At 42.7% G+C, this 20,454-nt stretch overlaps 2 protein-coding genes across 2 annotated transcripts; one reads left to right on the top strand and one right to left on the bottom strand.

The window, feature by feature from the left end:
• Positions 1-7,118: 7,118 nt before the first annotated feature.
• LOC133928369 (uncharacterized) lies at positions 7,119-12,261 on the top strand. The gene is made up of 5 exons (XM_062374672.1): positions 7,119-7,321; positions 8,997-9,161; positions 9,429-9,601; positions 9,721-11,764; positions 11,854-12,261. Exons 1-5 carry the CDS (start codon positions 7,175-7,177, stop codon positions 11,911-11,913), a joined length of 2,589 nt encoding a protein of 862 aa, XP_062230656.1. The 5' UTR covers positions 7,119-7,174; the 3' UTR covers positions 11,914-12,261.
• A 2,824-nt stretch (positions 12,262-15,085) lies between these two features.
• On the bottom strand, positions 15,086-16,386 carry LOC133929716 (uncharacterized). Its single transcript, XM_062376500.1, has 3 exons — positions 16,088-16,386; positions 15,678-15,818; positions 15,086-15,580 (listed from the first exon to the last, which is right to left on the bottom strand). The coding sequence occupies exons 2-3, from the start codon at positions 15,756-15,758 to the stop codon at positions 15,167-15,169; spliced, it is 495 nt and encodes a 164-aa protein (XP_062232484.1). The 5' UTR covers positions 15,759-15,818; positions 16,088-16,386; the 3' UTR covers positions 15,086-15,166.
• Between the last annotated feature and the right edge of the window lie 4,068 nt (positions 16,387-20,454).

Here is a 20,454-nt window from a genome sequence, read left to right as displayed (position 1 = left end):
TTCTCAAAGAATCCATACTTCATCATTTATGCATCTCCTATGGAATAACCTAATAACAATTCTTAATATGATTGTTAGTTCATATGCATTGTCATCACTTACCCAAGCATCACCTAGAGCTCATTCATCTTGATGCATTTTCATTCTCCTTATTCACCTAGAGCTCATGCATATCTCTCATCTATGCATCACCTATGAAACAACCCTAACAAACTCAACAATATTGTTAGTCCATAGGTATTGTCATTAATTACCAAAACCACACATAGGGGCTATATGCACTTTCAGCTACCTAGCTCTGGATCACGCCACAGAGGTCACATTGAAGCAGAGAGTTACGCAGGTCGGAGGGTTGACTGTCCTGATGTGGTGGTGATCCACGGGTATTCCATGTGGTTTGGGGAGCATGGGACCTATTCCACCGTGGGCCCTGTCGTGACCCTTGGCGACCATAACCCTCACCGGACCTTGCGATGGGTGCGGTGCATGTTGACGTGGTCTGACATCGTGCGGTCTCGACCAGGAGGGCGAGATCACACAGCCATGGTGCCACAGACGAGCCCTCCAATACAGGTACCGGTGGGTGGCTAAGGAGGATGAAATGTACGATGTCGCCTAGAGGGGGGTGAATATGTGATTCCTAAATTTAAAAACTTTGCAGCAGATTACTAGATCCAGATACTCCGGGTTATACAGAACCCGGATACTCCGGCCTTATCTGGATAGTTCGGATTATACAGGAAAACGAAACTAAAGAACTGTTGAGTAACCACAGGTTCTAGAGGAGGTCTAAATACCTTATCACCAACACCCTGCAGTCACAAGCACACAAACAAGTAGATCGGGAAAATCCCTAAAGATTAACTAAAACAAGTAAATGTGTAACAAAGTAAAGTGGACAATAATTTGTTCCTGAAGTTCGGCCACTTCATAAAGAGGTGCCTACGTCTCCATTGAGGAGCTCAAAAAGAGATGGGTCTTTTTCAACCCTTTCCTCTCCCAAGCGACCACAAATATCAAGCGAGGGTTCTTACTCAAATCAACGAGGGTAATACAAACTTCCCAGGGTACTGCACAAATTTGGGTGCTCTCTGGGTGACGCCTTAGCGTCTAGGAGCTCACAACTCCAAGAGAAAAGAATGCGAATCAAAAGCTCGTTGATGACCTCAAGTGGTCAAGAGTGGATTTTTGCTTTCTAGCACTGAAACTCACTTCCCAAAACCTAATCTTCAAATCTTGCACAAGTTTAAGCTCCAGAGGAGTTAGGAGGGCTATTGAATGACTTTGAATGTATTTGTCCACGAGTTGGTTCAGCAGCACCCCAAAAAGGGGGGGGGGGTGGGGTATTTATAGCTCACTTCAAAAAACTAGCCGTTACAGTCTATTTTGAACTGACCCGGAGTATCCGGGTTTACCCAGAGACTCCGGGTAACACACGATAACTCAGGCAAAAACACTGTACGGAGCCTCTTCGGAGGGTCCGGAGACATTAGAACCCGGAGTATCCGGGCCAACCCGGAGACTCTGGGTTAAGCACTTAAGGCCTACCCGAGACTCTCTGGCGGAGTCTCACTCGGAGACTCCGGGCATGAATAGAACACCGGAGTATCCAGGCTAACCCGGAGGAGACTCCAGGTTAAGCACACAAGGCTTAATCGAGACTCTCTGGCGGAGTTTCACTCAGAGACTCCGGCCACAAACAGAACCCCGGAGTATCCGGGCTAACTAGGAGACTCCGGGTTGAGTTCTTCAGACTCAAATCGAGACTCTCTGGCGGAGTCTCACTCGGAGACTTCGGGTATGAATAGAACACCGGAGTATCCGGGCTAACCCGGAGACTCCGGGTTAAGCACACAAGGCTTACCCGAGACTCTCTGGCGGAGTCTCACTTGGAGACTTCGGCCACAAATAGAACCCCGGAGTATCCGGGCTAACCCGGAGACTCCGGGTTGAGTTCCTTAGACTCAAACCGAGACTCTCTGGTGGAGTCTCACTCGGAGACTCCGACCATCTGAATAGAGTTCGGAGTATCCGGGTTCACCCGGAGACTCCGGGCTCAGACAACAAAAATTATTTTCCAGTGTCCGTGAGTGATTGTGTCTCTCATCTTTTGGTTCTAAAAGAATATGTTGAGCACTAAGACATCTTCAAGACTATCAACATGTATCCCTCTTGATAGTACGGATATCCTTAACTCAAATTCAAAATAAAATAAATTAAAATCTATTGAGTAACTATACGTCACTTCTCTTTTCTTTTTGAGGGACGCCAACATCTCTTATCTTAACCAATGAGACTTAAAACCTATTCATAACTTCAGGAAACTCATTAGTCCCTTAATCGTTTATCATCAATAAGCCAAAACCCACATAGGAGGCCTAGATGCACTTTCAATCTCCCCCTTTTTAGTGATTGATGACAACACGATTAAAGCTTACAAGAAATAATTGAATTAAATAGTTTTGAGTTTTAAGATCTATGGTGAGCTCCCTCTAAATGTGTGCATTGATTTAAAATTGGAGTTTGAGATCAAATGCACATATTTAAATAAATTTTGCGAGAGCTCCCCCTATATCTTAGAATCCGTGGGGTACAAGTGTGTGAACATGATAGCACGTGATGCATATGACAAGATATATCACAAAAAAAATAAAGAGAAACAAACACCAAAGCATTTCATGGCATAACACTAGCACAAATATAATTAACTTACAAATATGAATTCAACGACTACCACACCACACATTATTCATCACAAATAGATACATATGTCTTACATGTCCAACGGGAAAGATAAACTCAAAGAGATAAACAAGAGAAGATGGACAGCATAATAGGGTTTACATTCTCTCCCCCTTTGGCATCAAGCACCAAAAAGAAAGAGAAGCATTGAAGATAAACTAGTCACTGTCTGCTTCGAAGTCCTGATCGCCGTCATCATCGGAGCCATCATTGTTGTCCGGAGAGCTTTCCTCGGCTCCTCCCAAATTTTCTTCTTCCTTCTCCTCATCATCATCCTAGACATCGGAAGTTCCGGTTACATCTGTTTGTGCTTCATCATACCATGCCCAAGGATATTCAAACGCCTCTGGCTCACTCACTTCTTCTTCTGAGGCAAACGGATAGCAAGGAGGCTCAATTATCAAATTTGCATAAATAGCTTTTTTCCTCTCTTCTATCTTCCTCAATCTCAGATTTGACTTATCCTTGTGCTCTTTGATCTTAATGGCAGTATGAGTGCACACCTTAAAAATTGCCTTGAGAGCTCTTTTTATGAAAGATAGAGAGCTATAGGAGGAAGACATATGTTGTGAAGCTTGCCTTTGAGCACTTGGAGCTGAAGGAGGAGGTGAGGGTGGAGGTGAAGATGATCTATTGCTCACCAACCTCATTATATAAGGCTCGTGCTTCATTTCCTTGAAGAAGCTTTTTTTGGGGACTCTTTCAATCATGAACATGATATAAGGAGCATAGGGACAGCTTCTGCTGGGAGTGTGTGATACTGTATGAATTTCTTCCCAAATGAAGTCAATCACACTGAAGGGATCTCCCTCATTGGACATCCTAGCAAGGAGATTTCTCAAAATTCCTTGACCTGCGGTGGCATCTCCACTTTTAGGAGTCAAGGCGACTCGAAACAATGAGTTCAAGCATTTATAGAAAGGCCTCAAGCCGGTGACCATGCCATGAACTACTCTTCCGTGATCCGAATACATAAAATCCATATCTTCTGCAGAAAGTTGATTTTCAATATGGATCTTCATCTTTTGAGTGTCACAGATATCAAAACCAAAAACATGAGTGAAAGCTCGATATGAGGTCTCATACTTTTCTCTCTCAATAGTCCAAAACATGAATTTATTCTCTTCACGATCATACCAGAGTGTTGCGTAGAACTGAGCAATTACTTCTTCACTCCAATCATACCTCAAACCCAAGATGGATTTGATTCTTTTGTGTTCACAAGCTGAGATCACTTCATTGAAAGTTGGATCATTCTTGTTGGCCATGTATTCCCAATCATTCTATTGCATAAGAGTGATTGGCTTCTTCTTGGTAAGGATCACCGTTTCATAAAAATCTACTTGGAAGTCACTCCAGAAACGGTGATCAGCTACATTCTTCACAAATTGAAATGGATCCTCATATCTCTTTTTCTTGACTCTGCTTGCCCTCTTCATGTAATTTACAACTTGCTTGGGCATGTCATTTGTTGTGTGCAATCTAATGCGCCGATGAAGCTTCAGAGGACTCATCATGCGAGTTTCTTCTTCCTCGATTTCTTCATGCCATTGACTCCAAGACCCAGAAGCAGCAGCTTTTCCTTTTCCTCTTTCTTCTGCTGCACCTCTTCCTCTACCTCTCATAGCTTGCATCTTTGTTCTCCCACGAGGTGCATTTGTTGTGGGAATGGGGTCATGAATGTGAATCCCTGTTGATGAATGTGGCACTTTCCGAATAACTGAACGAGAGCGACCAAGGGCACGTCGATGAAGATGACGAGCAAGGGCACATGTGGCAGGGGCCAGTGCAGGCTGCTGGGATGAGGGCCACACACCGGCCAGACGCGTACACTCCTAGGGATTGCGTGCGACGTCGTCATCGTTAATGAGCCAGTACAGTAGTTCCGTGCACTTGCACTTATTACTAACACATATGTTATTCACTATATTATGTACTCATCTGTACTATACCTTATGCACTGTAGTGTTAAAGTAATTACATTTAATTTACATAATCTTTGTCAAATAATTAGGACACATAACTTATTTATAAGTTACTTATTAAGCATTTGTATATATCAATTACGATATTTCATACATGTTTAATGTTTATTAAATAACCAGCGATTCATGCTTTTGTGCAGAACAAAAATATTGTAGTCAAAGATCAATACATATATGACGGGATATTCTAATACAAGCTATCTATGGACACTTACAACGATCAATATAGCATTAAATGCCTCCTTGCAGATTGTGCATGGAGGGAATGATGAGCCCTTTAATGAGAGCAACCTAATCCAAGCTGTGTTTAAATTGCAGGCAAGATCGCCCTATTCTGCGTTGATCGTTCTACTCCTACATGTAACAACCGATGATCTTAGGACCCTCTTGCACAAGCGCCGCCAAATATACCTCAGGGTGTGCGAACTAGCCGACCATCCTTCTGTGCTAAGTTTCTGTATGAGGCAAAGAAGGATGACGATGTTGCTCAATCAGTATGCATCTCACATACAGGTTCATCACTTTATATTTGGTTACCCTACTTATCTTATTGTTATTGATTCGAATGCTCCTCTTCTGCGTTAGGCGTTCCCAGAAGATGCAGAGTTGATCAATAAAGAAATCTCACACTTCTTGGCGATGCATATACTCTTCGACAGGGATGTGATACCTGATTTGCGTAGAAGACGACGAAGATCAATAAACCTAAGGGATACAAGAGCGCCCTCTACTATTCTACTTGAAAATGATGACGCCGATGCGGATGATGATTTCATGCCACCAATATCTCGACGTTCCACCAGCCATACAGGAGAAGGTTCAACGAACACTACAGGAGGATGTTCACACACCACATCAACATGGTGTCCAACCAACAACGAAATAGGACGTGCTCCTACCATGATACCTCAAGATGACGACGACGACCATTTTATGCCACCTCACCCCTCCCTTTGAGGCCTCCATCTCCGGAGGACCGTGATGACCGTGAAAATGATGTTGGATTTTTTTTAACCCGTCCTCACAACTTCCAACCACCACCTCGGAGACGACAACCATCTTACCCTGATAGCCTTGACTGGCACACCTGGTATTCTTTCACTAATTTACGTCATCACTTTCCACCGTCATCTTGAGATGCTCAATGATACAAGGGTTAATTTTGTGCATGTTCAAACATACCTAAGTGTTAAGGCTTCCCATCGCCTTAGAGACCACATGCTTTTTTTCTCATGCAATTTGAAATGTACAGTTACATTAGCAAATAATTTCAAATTTTGTTGAAATTTGGTAATTACATGAAATGACAACACACTGGTTATAATTTTAAATTTCGTTAAAATTTGCCAATAACATGAAGTACCAACTCGTCGGGATAAAATGACAGTAAAATTAGCAAATCGTTTCAAATTTAGTTGGAAGTTGCTAATTACATGAAATAACAGAATGACGGTATCAGATGACAGGAGCAAACCGCAACCGATCACGACCATATTTGCCAATTACATAAAATAACAACACGCTAAAAAAAATGTCAGGAAACAATTATTTCCGCATACCGTGTGCCGAATACAGGTGATTTTTAGCACTCCTTATGCCGAAAATGTCTTTTTCGGTACATCGTGTACCGAAAATGAATTTTTGGCACATCGTGTGCCGAATACAGATGCTAGATTCGTAAATACACCAATATATTGTCTATTTCAATAAATACACTTAGGTATATTATTTTAATTCGTATTTTTGCCAGTACTATGCAATCGGCCACGAATAAAAGAAAAACATACCCTCCAGATAGGACTATTGATTTATATTGATAAAGTGTTATATTAATTACTAATGCATCACAGGTCTTATGGATTTATTTTTCTTCCCAATTAGATTTGCTTTTATGCTATGCAGATACGTACAGCAAACCAATTGGAAGTTAAACCTAAGCTTTGAATCCTCAGTTTTCAAGATTGTATACAAAAAATAAACATGCAAGTGTTTAATTATGCAAATTTTCAAGGTGGACAATAGGATATTCCATGATTATCCCGGTACTAACAAAAAGCAATTTCATGATTTATCGTTATTTTAGATCCTACATGTTGGGAAGTCTATTCATACGTTTATCTTTTTTATATTCCAACCAAGACATAACTGAATTTTATGAGGTATTTACAAAATAATGAAATTGATAAAAAAACATAATAGTATAAACAAATGAAATTCGTAGAAGATATAATAATATTATATAAACTATTTAATTCTAATTTAATTTGTATTTGCAGGAATTACTCCACTTCATCTCGGCCCCAAATCCGACGTGGCAACGCAAGTCGCTCGTCCTACTCGTCTGGTCCCTAACGGCTACTTCTTCTCCGATACCCTCCCCCGTCCATTTGAATCCGATCCCCACCCTCCTCGCCTCCTCCCTACCACCTCCCACCGCGCCGCTCGCCATGGCCACCTTGCCTCTAGCCTCGTCGTCTCCTCCCCCCGCCGCAGCCGACGGCGACGGCGTCGGGGGCGGCGCCGCCCGCTGCTCCTCGCCAACGCCCATCCGCAGGAGGAGCTCCCCCAGCCACAGCGGCGGGAGCGCCCGCAAGGTTCGCGCGCTCGACTCCTTTTCCCTCCCACCTGGAACAGCGGCGAACTAATCTTGTTTGGTGATGGGGTTTTTGGTTTGGGGGTTGTTAGCGGGTGAATCGAATCTGCTGCTTGATCTGTGAGTGCGAGTGGCGGCTCTTGTTTGGAATGTTGGATCTGTACGGAAAAATTGGGCGGGGTATGTGCCGCTGGTTTGAGCGGTGTTGTAATCGATTTTGTTCTCTCGGTTCCGTCCGATTTATCTGCAGTTAGTGCTGCACGGCATAATTTCTTTATATCTACTGGCTCGCCATCGCTAGAGTCAAATGTCTCGTCAAAATCCCAGTTCTGCTTGCGCCCTTCCTCGGTGACCTCGTTCAATTATTCGGGATCGCCAGCACCTTTACGACCCGATGTAGTAATATGACTTCCAGTGATGTGATGCATTATATGGACCACTTTAAGCCAATCCTTTGGGCCTTAATTTCGTAAAATTTCGTGCAGTATGTTAACTGATATATTGTCGTTGTGATTTCGCAATTTTGTAAACTGCTTTCAGTCTGTTGAGTGATATCCTATTGATGTGACTTCATGTAGTTTGTAGACAGTAATTTAGGACTAGTGTGAATGCTTAATTCTCTTTTGGTATCAATTCAAGTTGATGCACATGCTCTCGAAAAGTTCAAGTTCATGCGCAAAATTATGTGCACCGTATGGCTGTATGAATTCTCTCAACGGTTTGTGCAATCAGTACTATTTTCAGAAAAAAAATGTGGTTACCTAGTTATCGTCCAATTCCTTAGCCTGAAATATGATTACAAATTTGGATATGGAGCTTCATGTTGAGGTTGCATTGATAGGACTGGTGAAATGGTAGTGTGTCTGGTATGTTACGCTGTTTCAGGTTTCTTGATTTCTAGCAGGGTCTAACCAGTAGAATAGATCACATCTGCAATGCACCAATTGATAAAAAGTGTGTCTGTTATTGAAATTGTTGCCAAGAAGTGAATATTACTAAGTTGAAGGTATACTGTTTTCTTGTTGCTTCGTTAGATGTAGATATACCACCATATGTATTTCATGATTGTGGACTGACTTGATATTCTGAATTTTCACCTTTAAATGGATGATTCATTTAATAGCCTACGAGAAGCCGGCAAAATTTCTTTTCTGATTTAAATCATTATAATCATAAAGTCACAGCTTAATAAAATCTGTGTCAACTGAAAAAAATAACTCATGCTGTTATGCACTATTCCCTGAATTATTCACAGTATACCAGAAATATAAATTATGTTACTAAACTATTGCGTTTTAGATCCGGGAAAACTATAAACTTTGTAGTAATATTCAAGGGATTTTCAGGTGAAAGAAAGCTGAGCCCCTAATGGTTTGCATTCAAGAAGATGTTTACGTGCAGGATGTGGATTTAAATTGGATATGCTAATTGGTACCAAGCAAATAATTGTGACGTTTTCTCTATATGCGACTGTTTGTGTGATAGCCTAGTCCTGTAAGTTACATAGTGTCTATTATGTGTTTGTGGCTGAAAATCTAAGCTCCTCTTTGTGAAGCTTGGATAAAATCCAATTAAAGATTACAAACATCTTTTTCCGTTGCTCCGTTTCTCTCATGTGAGCCCTTCCTTTTGTGATGAACTGAGCTAAAACATATTTCTGCATTTGTTTCATGCAGAGTCCAGGGTCAAGAGATATTGGAGGAGGTTCAGTTTTGAAATCTGTAAATAAGTCAACATTGCAGTTCAAGAGGTCCTGGTATTGCAGAAGTGGTTCCCCTATCAATTGGACCCCTCGGAAGAAGACCGAATCATACATGAAGAGAAAGATAAAACATCTTCAGGTACTTGATGAATAGTGCAAAATGATGCTTCTCTTTGGTGAATGTTTGAGCATGGATTTCAAAGATTTTTATAGGGCCTATAATGCATTGCATGTTTTAAGGTTTAATTATGCTCTTCCATGTATTGCATGATTATGAAATTGAATTTAAAGCCCAAGCCACCTGAATATACTTTGTCCAGGATAAGACATAAAAAAAGAGAAGGGAAATCAGAATTAGAAATTTTGTAGCTGAGGGATTAAAGCTCTGCCTTTCTGTCTTCTGCAGGAGACTGATGGAATGACTGCATCCCTTCACGAGACTTTAGGAAATGCTAATCCCCACTATACTAGGATGGCTAGGGAGAAGATCGCTGCTAGAGAGGCGGCCAGAAAAGCGACAGAAGCTCGCAAAGCTGCTATGGTTGAAGCTTCATGGTGCAGAATTCTTCGAGCAGCCAGGTGAGATGAGATTACTATTATTTGATTTCCTCATTCTCTCTTATGCTGGACCTTGATGCATTCATTCTTCTGTTATATTAATTATCCTCGGTGCATTCTTTCATTATATTTTACGACAGGATCCAAAACAAATATGCTGAAGAAGTTATGGAAAAGGCGATGCAGCGTGCGACTGAAGCATTTGAGGAAGCTAGAGCAATGGGTGTGATGATGTATGACCGACTAGATTGTCCACATCAGCAGTATGAGGTGGAATCATCGTCACATACTGTAGGACGATCAACCCTCAAAGTTACTGCATCATTTCAGACTGCTTTCCAGGTTGATATGGAAGTTGCTGCTGCAGTTAAAAAGGCATTTCTTCAACTCTCAAGCTCTCCAGACTCATCAAAGAAAGAAGAGTTTAAGGAGCTATTATGGAAAATTAGCCAAAATCCTGATTTGACAGAGACTGATGTGAATTCTGAAGGTAAAGAGCAGCTGGGTGACTGTAGCGATGGAGATACAAGTAATTTGAAACTCAATAAAGGAAACTTCTGTATCAGAAGCGTTTCTTCTGATTTCAACACAAAAGAAGTTCAAGAATCCACAGATGTTGTGAACATTATGCTTGAAAGGCTAAAAGCTCTTCATGAAGATGAGCTTGCCTCCCTAGCAGTCATTGTGGCCACATCTGGCCTAAATGCAGTACTTCAAAGTGATAGGGGCAAATATCATCAAACAGAGGCTGTGAAAAACATTGGTACTGGGTCATTCAGATCACAGTCAAGAAGATATTCTACTGCAGCAAGCTTCGTTGATGTCCAAGGACCAAAGAAAGAAGTCACCTCTGAGTTACCAAGTCTGGACAAGTTCTTGGTGAAGCATCTTTCAAAACTCGAAAGAGAAGTTCAGGAAGCAAAAGAAGCAAGCAGAAAATCCACTTCAGTAAAATATGTTGCACAAGGTGCCCACAGCCAACTTACAGGCACCAATGCAAAGGCACCAGAATCTGCTGACCTGGGCACCATTCTTGTGAAGAATGTGTCTAAGCTTGAGAAGGAGATCCTTGAAGCAAAGAAGAACAACCAAGGCACTCATCCCATGGAAGGAAGCTGCAAGGATGTCAAAGTGAGTGTGAAGATAGATGTGCAGTCTAGAAACAAGGAATCTGAGTTTAACAAACCTCAGTCAGAAGCTGAAAATAGCAGTGATTTAAAGGAAAGTTGTAATTCCAGGGGATCAGGTGAAGACAACAATCACATCCAAGATTTTTCTGATTATGTGCAAGACGATAAAGAGAACAAAATTTCATATTCGCATCAGCTACCACCCTCTGGTGCAAAGGGAAAACAGGGTGGTAAAAGATTAACTCGAATTGAAGTTGCTAAGCTAGAAGCCCTTAAATCCTTCTGTACTAAAGATGGCAACACATTAGATGTTGGCCTGGATAAGATCTTCGTTAAGCCAATCCACAGATTGGAGAAGGAAAAGAGGGAAGCACTCCAAGGACAAACTAATGTGCAGAAACATCCTCAGAAGCATGGTCAAAACACAACTGTGACAGGGAGCTTAGATGATATCTTAGTGAAGCATGTATCAAGACTTGAAAGGGAAAAGATTGAATACAAGAAGAGGAATGCATCAGGAGAAGGATGGAGCAACGTGCCACATGATCAGCGAAAGCATGGTAACAGTGCCACATCATCTGAGAGTTTAGACCAAGTCTTGGTAAAGCATGTCAGTCGACTAGAAAGGGAGAAGATGGAATATGGAAAGAGAAATGCATTGGAAGGAGGAACCAATGTGCATGATAATAAGCAGAGGCAGTGTAACAATACCTTGCCTTCTGACAGTTTAGATGATATCTTAGTAAAACATGTCTCCAGACTGGAAAAGGAAAAGCTAGAACATGAAAAGAAGGGTGGTATGGTCTTTCTAAAGAAGAGTCATACACATTGTACAGATGAAGCAGCAGGAAGTCTGTCTGACATCTTTGTCAAGCGTCCCACGAAGCTTGAGCAGGCCAAGCTGGCTTCTGCTCCCGAAGAAAAATCGTTTAGTGGCTTAAACCCTATTGAAGAACGCAGAAGAGTAAGAGAGAAGGAGCTTCTGGATGCTTGGGGAGGAATGGGTCTGGGGAACTCGATGAAGCCCCATGTGTCCAAGATTGAAAGGGATAAGGTAATTATATTAAACGAACCCATCATCTGAAATGTCAAAAAAAAGTCATGCCTTCCAGGCGACATCTAAATGTTTCTACTGCTTTCCAGGCTGCTTGGAGAAAAGCAGAGGATGAACAGAAGCAGATGTGTGCTTCAAGTGAGCTATGACTTAACAGAGTTGGGACAAGTATCCAATGTACTTTCTGTACTGTACTCCAGTTCGGAGGAATATGCATGCTAACTCCTTTCCTTTGCTGAAGGCAACTGCCATTTGTTTGCAAGGATCAGAACATCCAGGGCGTCTTGACCTGTCTCAATGCCGCAAAACTTGACGTTGTCAACAGGTTACTATATGATCTCCCCGATAGATATGCTGTAGCGTCCACTACCACATTCCCCCTGCTTGCTGTCTTGTAATAGCATATAGTTGTTGTTATTTTGGTGCTTTATTGTCTAGCTGCAATACAGGGGTTACGAACAATTATAAATGAAACCGATAAACAACTCTTTAGGAGACAAGGATGATAAGGCTTAATGGAAACGCTGAAGTCACTACTCCCTACTGTGGTTGATAGATATGGAATGGTTTGTTCTCCCACAGATAGGGGTGCAAATTGGTGATCCTAAGGGTACCCTCCAACCCTCTTTAGTTCAATCAAATGAACTAGTTCATTTGCACTCCTACCCTCAGAGTTTCTTGCATAAATTTTTTCCTATTGCGTTGCTTCATCACAGATAGTGATGAATCAGTTGCAAATCAGATGCATGTTTTCTGCGATTCCTAAGCTGTCGTTCAGATATCTTTACCTTAACAAGTGATTGCATACAACTTTTATTATAATTACTTTTGCTTATCTTGTGTTAGATATACAGTCCCTGGTTACTCTTTTCCGTTATTTCATCCTGTCTGAAAAACTTGATATTGTCTTCAGGTCATCAGCAGATTACTAGATGGTATCTGGTACATATGCTAAGCCTGATCTACTACTTTTCCACTGCTTGCTGTCTTGTAGTAGGATGTAATTGTTGTTATTCTCGTGCTTTATTGCCTAGCTGCAATACATGGGTTAGGAAAAATTATAATTTAAATCGACTGTTTAGGAGATAAGTCCCAATGGAAAAGCTGCAGTCACTAGTCATTACTGTGGTTGATACTAGACATAGATTGTTTCGTTGTCAATCCCGCCATATATTCTGCGTATACATGGTTTTTTATCTGGTTCATTCTTGCATGATAATTTTTCTTGCATTGCTTCATCACAGATAGGGGATAGGGATGAATCAGCTGTAAATCGAATACCTTTTATGTGAGCTTGGTTCATTTCCCAAGTTCTCCTTCTGACCTTAACAGTCACTGTTACTTTTCCTCTAGTCAACATTTTTGGATGTATGCTCTGCTCTGAAAGTTTGGTGAAAAGCTGGATCGTAAGAAAGAGAGACAGGGGTGGAACATGGCCAGGGTCGTGTCGGTCCCAGAGAAGACCAACTCCGATTTTTATATATTTACTAATTAGAGACTCCTTTTAATACCTCTATGTTAATTTAGAAAATTCCTAAAAATTCTAAAAAAGCAAAACATCTAACTGTCGAATTGATTGATTGACTAACTGTAATCATAGATCAACAAACAGATGAAACAACATAGAAGATTAAAAAATAAATCATAAAGTCCAGCTCCAAAATTACTTCCAAATCAATTGTCTTGACTTTCCTTCCCTTTTTTTTATACCCTTTGTCCAATTAGTAAATACCCTTTATCTAACAAGTTTACGTTAACAAACTCCAACTTAGACAATCAACATACTTTCCCAAATTAATTAAAATATGCTAATTAAATATGCGTGTAATCAAACATTATAAAATTAAAACAACAGAACACGAACATATTACGGATTATCATATAAAAATAATATCAAAGAATTTATAATGTATTTTAAAAAATAATATGAGATAGGGTGACGACATTAAAAATAATAATAATTTCAAAAAATCAAGAAACAAATAAAAATCAATTTGCATAACACATAAAATGAAATTTATAAATTAGATCTATTCACAAATAATAAACATGATCCTAATATTATGAACAAAAATTACATTTATATTTTACATTCTAATATTTAAATATAAATAGATGATATATCTGAGCATACAACTATTATTAACACAAATATCTACAATTCAGTCGTAAGCTAAATTTTTACCCTATGCAATCGCACGAGTTGATACACTAATAGTGTATAAATAATATACGAACTTTACAGACAACTATAGTTATGAATTTGATTTGTTCATCTTCCAAGCTACACTTGTGAGTTCTCGCAACTTGTGGAACTTATTCTTTTATAGAACCTAGCCCTTTCCCCAGCCTTCATGGAGGCTTTTTGACGAAGTGCGACGCCTAGGGTTTGAGTCCCGGCAGGCTCAGCTTATCAAGCGTTTTCGTTCGAACCCGATAGAACTTATTTTATGTAAAATTCTAACATAATGTGATTTTTCTGGAGCATATGACTATCGCTCATCACTGAGTCACGCAGCCCGTGGTACTTTCTGCTGTGCCTTTTCGCCTCCACTTTTCCTTGCACGGCACGCACATGTACATCATGAGCAAGAATCTCAAGCGTGATGAACACTACTCGGGATTAGCCTGAAATTACTCGTTAATTTGCAATTGTCAAGCGGGATTGATTGAGAAGCTAGCCCACTGACACGCCAAGCCTATCAGGCAACTTAGTGCCTATTTGTTTGGGTTTTTGCTGATTTCTGTTTCTCAGAAGCTAAATAAATGAGATTGCTAAAAGGTAATTTTTTGAAGAAACCAAAAATCTATTTCTAAGAAAACAAACTAGAAGCTAAGAAATTGATTTAAAAGAGTTTTTATGATTTTTTATGTGCTAGAAAATTAAAAATTTATTATAAAAATCAACGTCTAAAATCCAAAAACAATTTTTTAACTAAAAACAAAAATAAAAAACCAAATAAACAGGTTATTTTTTTTGACTCTTCACTACTGAATACAGCTGTAGTATCTGAACATGAACGCGTGCGCACTCACCCCCACACACGCACCCACTCCACACACACCTAACGCACGCACATGCTAGTCCTACAACTACACACAGCTTGAAGAAAGCGTCCATCTAAAGATCACCAGGACCCATCGAAAATCCCGTAGACGACGAGCACGTCGTAATCCCTTCTGTAGCGCCACGCCGGAGAAGCTAGAGAAATCCGAAATAAATCGGAACTCCCCGTGCGTCACCCGGACTTGAAGCCCGGATGGGTTCGGCTCAACGCTAGAGCCTTACCACCGTGCTGAAGGCACGTTCGCAATAAACAGGTTATTACTACCTGCATCCTCTCCTACAAGTCACAACACGACCTTTGCAATCCTACAGAGAGCACGTTATGATCGATCATCTCATGCCATCCTAAGGCTGAGGCACTGCACGAGCCACGGCGACTGCTGCTGCTTCATCACCGTCCCTTCCTGGAGACAACGACGGCGATCCGCCCTCTGGTACGTCGGCGATCCGCTGTTGTCGGTCGACAACGACGAGGTCGGGCTCCCGCCGCCGGAGCAGTCCGACGCCAATAGGGTGCCCTCGTCCCGCCGCTTCCTCCGGCTGGCTCTGCCGCCGCCGACGGCCAGCGTCAGCTCGAGCTCGTCTTCCCTCGTCGCGTTGTCCTCTCCGATGGCGACATACTCGTCGGCGGGGAGGTGCAGGTCCAGCGCTCGCCGCGGCTTCTTGCGCCTCTGGCGCCGGCAGCTTGGCCCGGTCAGGCCGGTCATCAGCTGCCTCTGGACGCGGTACAGACGGTGCAACTCGTGGACCTTTTCGACCGATTGTGCAGCAGAAATGGCAAACTAATTAGCTAGGGAAAGTTCATCAGAGGTGGATTAATTCAGCGTGCTTTGCGTTCGAGTGCACCTGCTGCCTGAAGGTCTCTTCGTGCTTAAGCATGGCCATCTTCATGAGCTCCATGTCGCAGTGATTCACAAGCTTCTCCATCTGAATCGTCCTCTGTCCTTGACCAGTCCTTGCTCTAGTGAGACCAGCCGGTTGAGTGCCCTACAGAAAGGCGTAAAATGCACAGATCGATAAAAAGGAAGCTTTTCAGTTGCTGGAAAAGATGTGTTTCTAGGATTCAAGGCTGAAATAATCCCAAAAACAAACAATCAGATGGCAATAACAAGTAAATCAAGAGATGTGAACACGAGGACCTCAAGGCTGGCTGGCTGGCTGGCTGAATGGGATTCTAATCATACAAGTAATGAAGCAAATACTACCTAATAAGTAATAATGATACGCAATTACAGAACACTGCAGAGGCAACTGACCTGAACGCTGAACCTACTATACCCAATATCCACCGGCTCAAAACAAAAGATGCTTTGCGTGCCCTTGTTCTCTCTCCTGGTCTCTGTCGGGCTTCAGTAGGTTCCTGTTGAGTCTGTGATCATACGACTACTTGCAGCTGCATGAGACAAGCAAAGCGAAAGGAGAGAGCAAAGATGCTCAGCTTCTGGAACTGGGAGGTGAGGAAGAGAGGGGGGGCGTTTATAAGCTTTGCCACCAACGCAGCCGCAAAACTGCAATGATACCGCGAGAGAATATTTCACTCGGGCCTTTTCGCATGCCAAAGATGACCCAGTGGCATCCGTTGCATGAGCTGCCCCTCCCGGAGCAGACAACGTTGGCAGGCGTCTGGTTCAGCCGCTAGCTGCCCCATTACACCAGTGTGGGACCCACAGGCCCTACATGGCCAGCAGCAGTACGCCACCCAGTACAGTTCTTTGTGCATGCATCCACTTACTGTGTTACTATAGTTGTTTGTATGAGGGCAAAGTAATTCGGTGGATATATATAATTTTAAAGATAAATATGTTTGATTATCTGGATGTACTGTTTTAGTTTGGTCCGATGGATGTAAATGTACGTCCGCAGTCTGATCTGACGGATATATACTCCTACATCTGCTCATGTAGGTGAGCCCACTTATTAGTATCATAAAATCATCTTCATACAAGTAATTAATCACAGTATCAACTCTTGTATCCGTTCATACGATTTCAGATTCAATCAATCAAACATAAACTCAGTTCAATCTATCCAGACAAATACAATAAACCAAACACTCTTCTTTTCAACGAATATGACTCCGCTTATCTTACATCTCCTCGACCTGCATATACGGTATATACGGACAACCAATCACATCTATTTTGTGTGTACATGTGCGCCCCCTCGGGCTCCAATGATCATCGTTGAAGGTTTGGCACTAATTTGTAGAGTATTTCTCATTGAGCTTCTTTGATTGTTTCTTTGATCCATGAGGATAACAGAGGTCTAAATTATTCCAAACTAATGAACTATGGTGTTTTGTAAAATAAACATGTCCGAGTTGCCGAGTGTTGACATGAAGTGCCTTCGAGTTTTACGAAAAAGAAAATAACTATAACCCACTTAACTTTGAGCCTATATTATAGCTTTGATGAAGATGAGACTTGAGTTGAGCGCTAGTATTCGAATATGCGTACGTACATTGCTCGTCTTTCCTCAACATCGAAAATTACTGGTGAGATGATTAGACGAATCAACTCAAAATAGCTGGTTATTATATATGATGCCCAGATATATTGACCGTTGGTAATCACTAGTAATTCATCTGCTCGCAGAGCATTCAAGAGTCATAAGATGATAAGACCAGCTATCAAGTTACTGTCCTCCCTTCGATCCCATAGCTAGCAACAGCACTGACAACATTTACAATGATCACATGCTGCATGCCTTTTTGACCGATTTGCCTTCTCATCATGGCGCGGCTGGAGCATTGGATGGACCATGCATGCGCAGGCCGCATGGCTACCACGCCACCAACAGTGTCTGCATGCTCTCAGCACCCGCCGACCAAATCATGCTCGCACACATATGCAGTTAGTGTTACATCGTTTTGAGCAGAATCACTCTAGTCTAGTACATACAACTAGTCAGCACAAGTGAGTGTATTCATCGATCATATCGTTTCCAACAATGAAATACAGAAAAAACTCCGAATGGAAGACAGTCTGGGGAGGATGAGATCGAGTGGGCGGCTGCACAAACTGAGGCGATCGAAGCACTTGTCGATCAGTTGTCACTGAAAACAAGCGAAGGCATGCATCGGCTTGTGTGTGGATCTCCATGCCCGCTGGGCAACACGGAGAACCACGAAACGGTGCACGCACGAGCCAGGATGATGCATGCGACTATGCAGAGCTGAAAACAAAGCTCAAGGCTGTGAGCTAGCTCCGGCTCATATAAACTCGGCTTGGTGGTCAAACAAGTTGAGCCCGAGCCGCCTTTCTAGCTTGTGGCCAAACGAGTTGAGCCTGAGCTAGCTCGCGAGCGGCTCAATGCCTCGGTGGTCGACCCAGCTCAGCCCAGCTAAGTGCAGCCCGAGTCAAGGTTAAGGCCTTTATGCCTTTAGAATACCTCCTCACGAGTCACGATTTAGACCTCACCCCTTTCGACCGTTCCTCGTCAAGCCGTCACCCGCACCTATCGCCCAGAGGCCAGAGCCCTAGACAAGTCTCTGCCCTCTCTAATGGCTACCGCAAGCAGATCCTTCAACCTCGATTTAGATCCCGGTGGTGGTGAAGATCTGACGTAATTTGGCTGTAGGCTAGAGCATCGCGATAGGTGATGTGATCCACAGGTGAAGTATATGAGCAGTGGAGCAAATGAATCTCATCACAGAGGGCGGCGGCGGTGACTACCGAAGAGCCAACAACGGTGATGACTTGAAGAGCCGCGGCCGCGGCGACGTGCACGGCTTGAAGAGCCAGCCAATGGCGCTGGACGAGACCCCGATGATAACAGAGGAGAGGGTACCAGTCCCAGCGGCGGCCTCAATGCGGAAGGATGCGGCAGCCCTGACGTGGATGGAGGCTACGATGACGTGTGGATCCGACGGCGACGAAGCCCCGAAGGCGGGGACGGCAAGCGAGCAAGTCGTGGCGCCGCGAGCTGTGGTGTGATGGTAGACGACGGAGACGAACCAACAACGATGGAGGGGAAGCGGAGCGATCCAGCTAGGGGAAGGTCGAATCCAACCTCCCATGGTCAAATCTGTCATCTCCCTGTTAGAATCCAACCTCCCATGGTCGGATCCATCCTTCCACTAGGTTGGATTGTATGATCATTGATGTTGGAGAACCTGTCGATTGAGTGTAGATCAATATAAATTTTTATTCTGGTTCATCAGGTCATCAGGGCACCTGGCTCGCGAGCCAAACCAAGCCAGCTCGAGACGACAACGAGCTCGAGCCAAGCCAATATTTAAGCTCAGTCATCTAGCTGAGCCGCTGTTTCCACCCCTATATGCAACTATGCCTGCTCTTCAGAGGCAAACCAAGAAAGAACTAGTAGGAAACAGAGGGAAAAGGGGGCAGACGCAGTCATCATCCCTTTGAGAGCAAGCGAAGTATCTCTCTCTGCATCGATCGGTCTCTGTCCTCCCTTGGTTACCATTGCATATTTTAAGGATCATTGCCCCGTGAACCAAACTCAACCGATCGGAAGTTCAGTGCTTATGTGATGCATGATGGTCGCATGAAGTAACTGAAAACGTTACTGTAGTCGTTGATTGCTACAGCATTCATCGCGCCCAATCATTGTCGCAAAATTATCCATTTAGATCTCAAGTTTAGTCTAAGGCAGGGTCATGCGAAATAGCTACTAATACTGCTACCTATGACCAGAACCAAATCAGTACTAGCTAGTTGTAGCTGCTGGTCTGTACCAAGAAAACTTGGTACTACCATGCGTGGCGACACAAGATGCAGGAAGGGAATTGAAGGCGGGCTTGATTTGAACTGGAATGGATAAAACTGTGGCGCACGCGCTGCCGGCCGGCGATGGGAGGTGCAGCCGTATGAGATGGGTGGCCCATGGATCTAGAGCTAAATTTTAGAGAGGTTAATTTTTTTCTTCTTTTTTTCTCTCCTCCTTCTCATTTCTCCTCATCTTCTTTATATTCTTCTTCTATACCAAAAATTATAGAGGGGAGTTCGGGAGGGAGGGGAGGAACTCTCAAGTGTTCCTGAAGAGATACCTCAGACTCTGTTGAATCCGCCTATAATGGTGATCGAGATAAAATTCGTCTTCTATAATACTATTATAGCATCTCTAATACTATTACAGTATCTTTTATTTTTTTTTATCTCCAACAGCTACCTATTTCTTACCTTCTATTACTCTCCTTCTCCCCTCGGACCCACGTGCATACGCTATGAACAGTGATAGAGTCTCCCGTATCCATCCGCAAAAATGCTGCCACCCACCTCTCATCCGTAACACTGTTTACCCGATATGGATTCTATTAGAGCCGGATAACAGACGTTACCATCCCTTATTTATTGTAGCACTAAAAAAAATACAGATGCGGAGTCTGTTGGAGATAGCCTTAGGTAGATGCCCACGCATTGACTTCCTTGTATGCCAGATGATTTGGACGATCCTGTTTTCTTACATGGTGAGGCTGTTTCAATATATAGCCACTGCAATTTTAGTAACAGAACCAAAATTTAATTAGGACGTGTTTGATTTCCTTAATTCTCGCTTTAATTTGCTCAACAAGAAGTTTACTTGATTTTGCATACGTAGGAGCCAATCCTCCTTGTTGCTGACTGGCAAGGTATGGCAAAATCAACATGTCTAGCTAAAA

The sequence above is a fragment of the Phragmites australis genome, chromosome 9 (genome assembly GCF_958298935.1).
Source record: "Phragmites australis chromosome 9, lpPhrAust1.1, whole genome shotgun sequence".
Classification (NCBI taxonomy): Eukaryota; Viridiplantae; Streptophyta; class Magnoliopsida; order Poales; family Poaceae; genus Phragmites; species Phragmites australis.
Note: the sequence above shows the minus strand (reverse complement) of the source record. Positions and strands in the feature narration are given on the sequence as shown.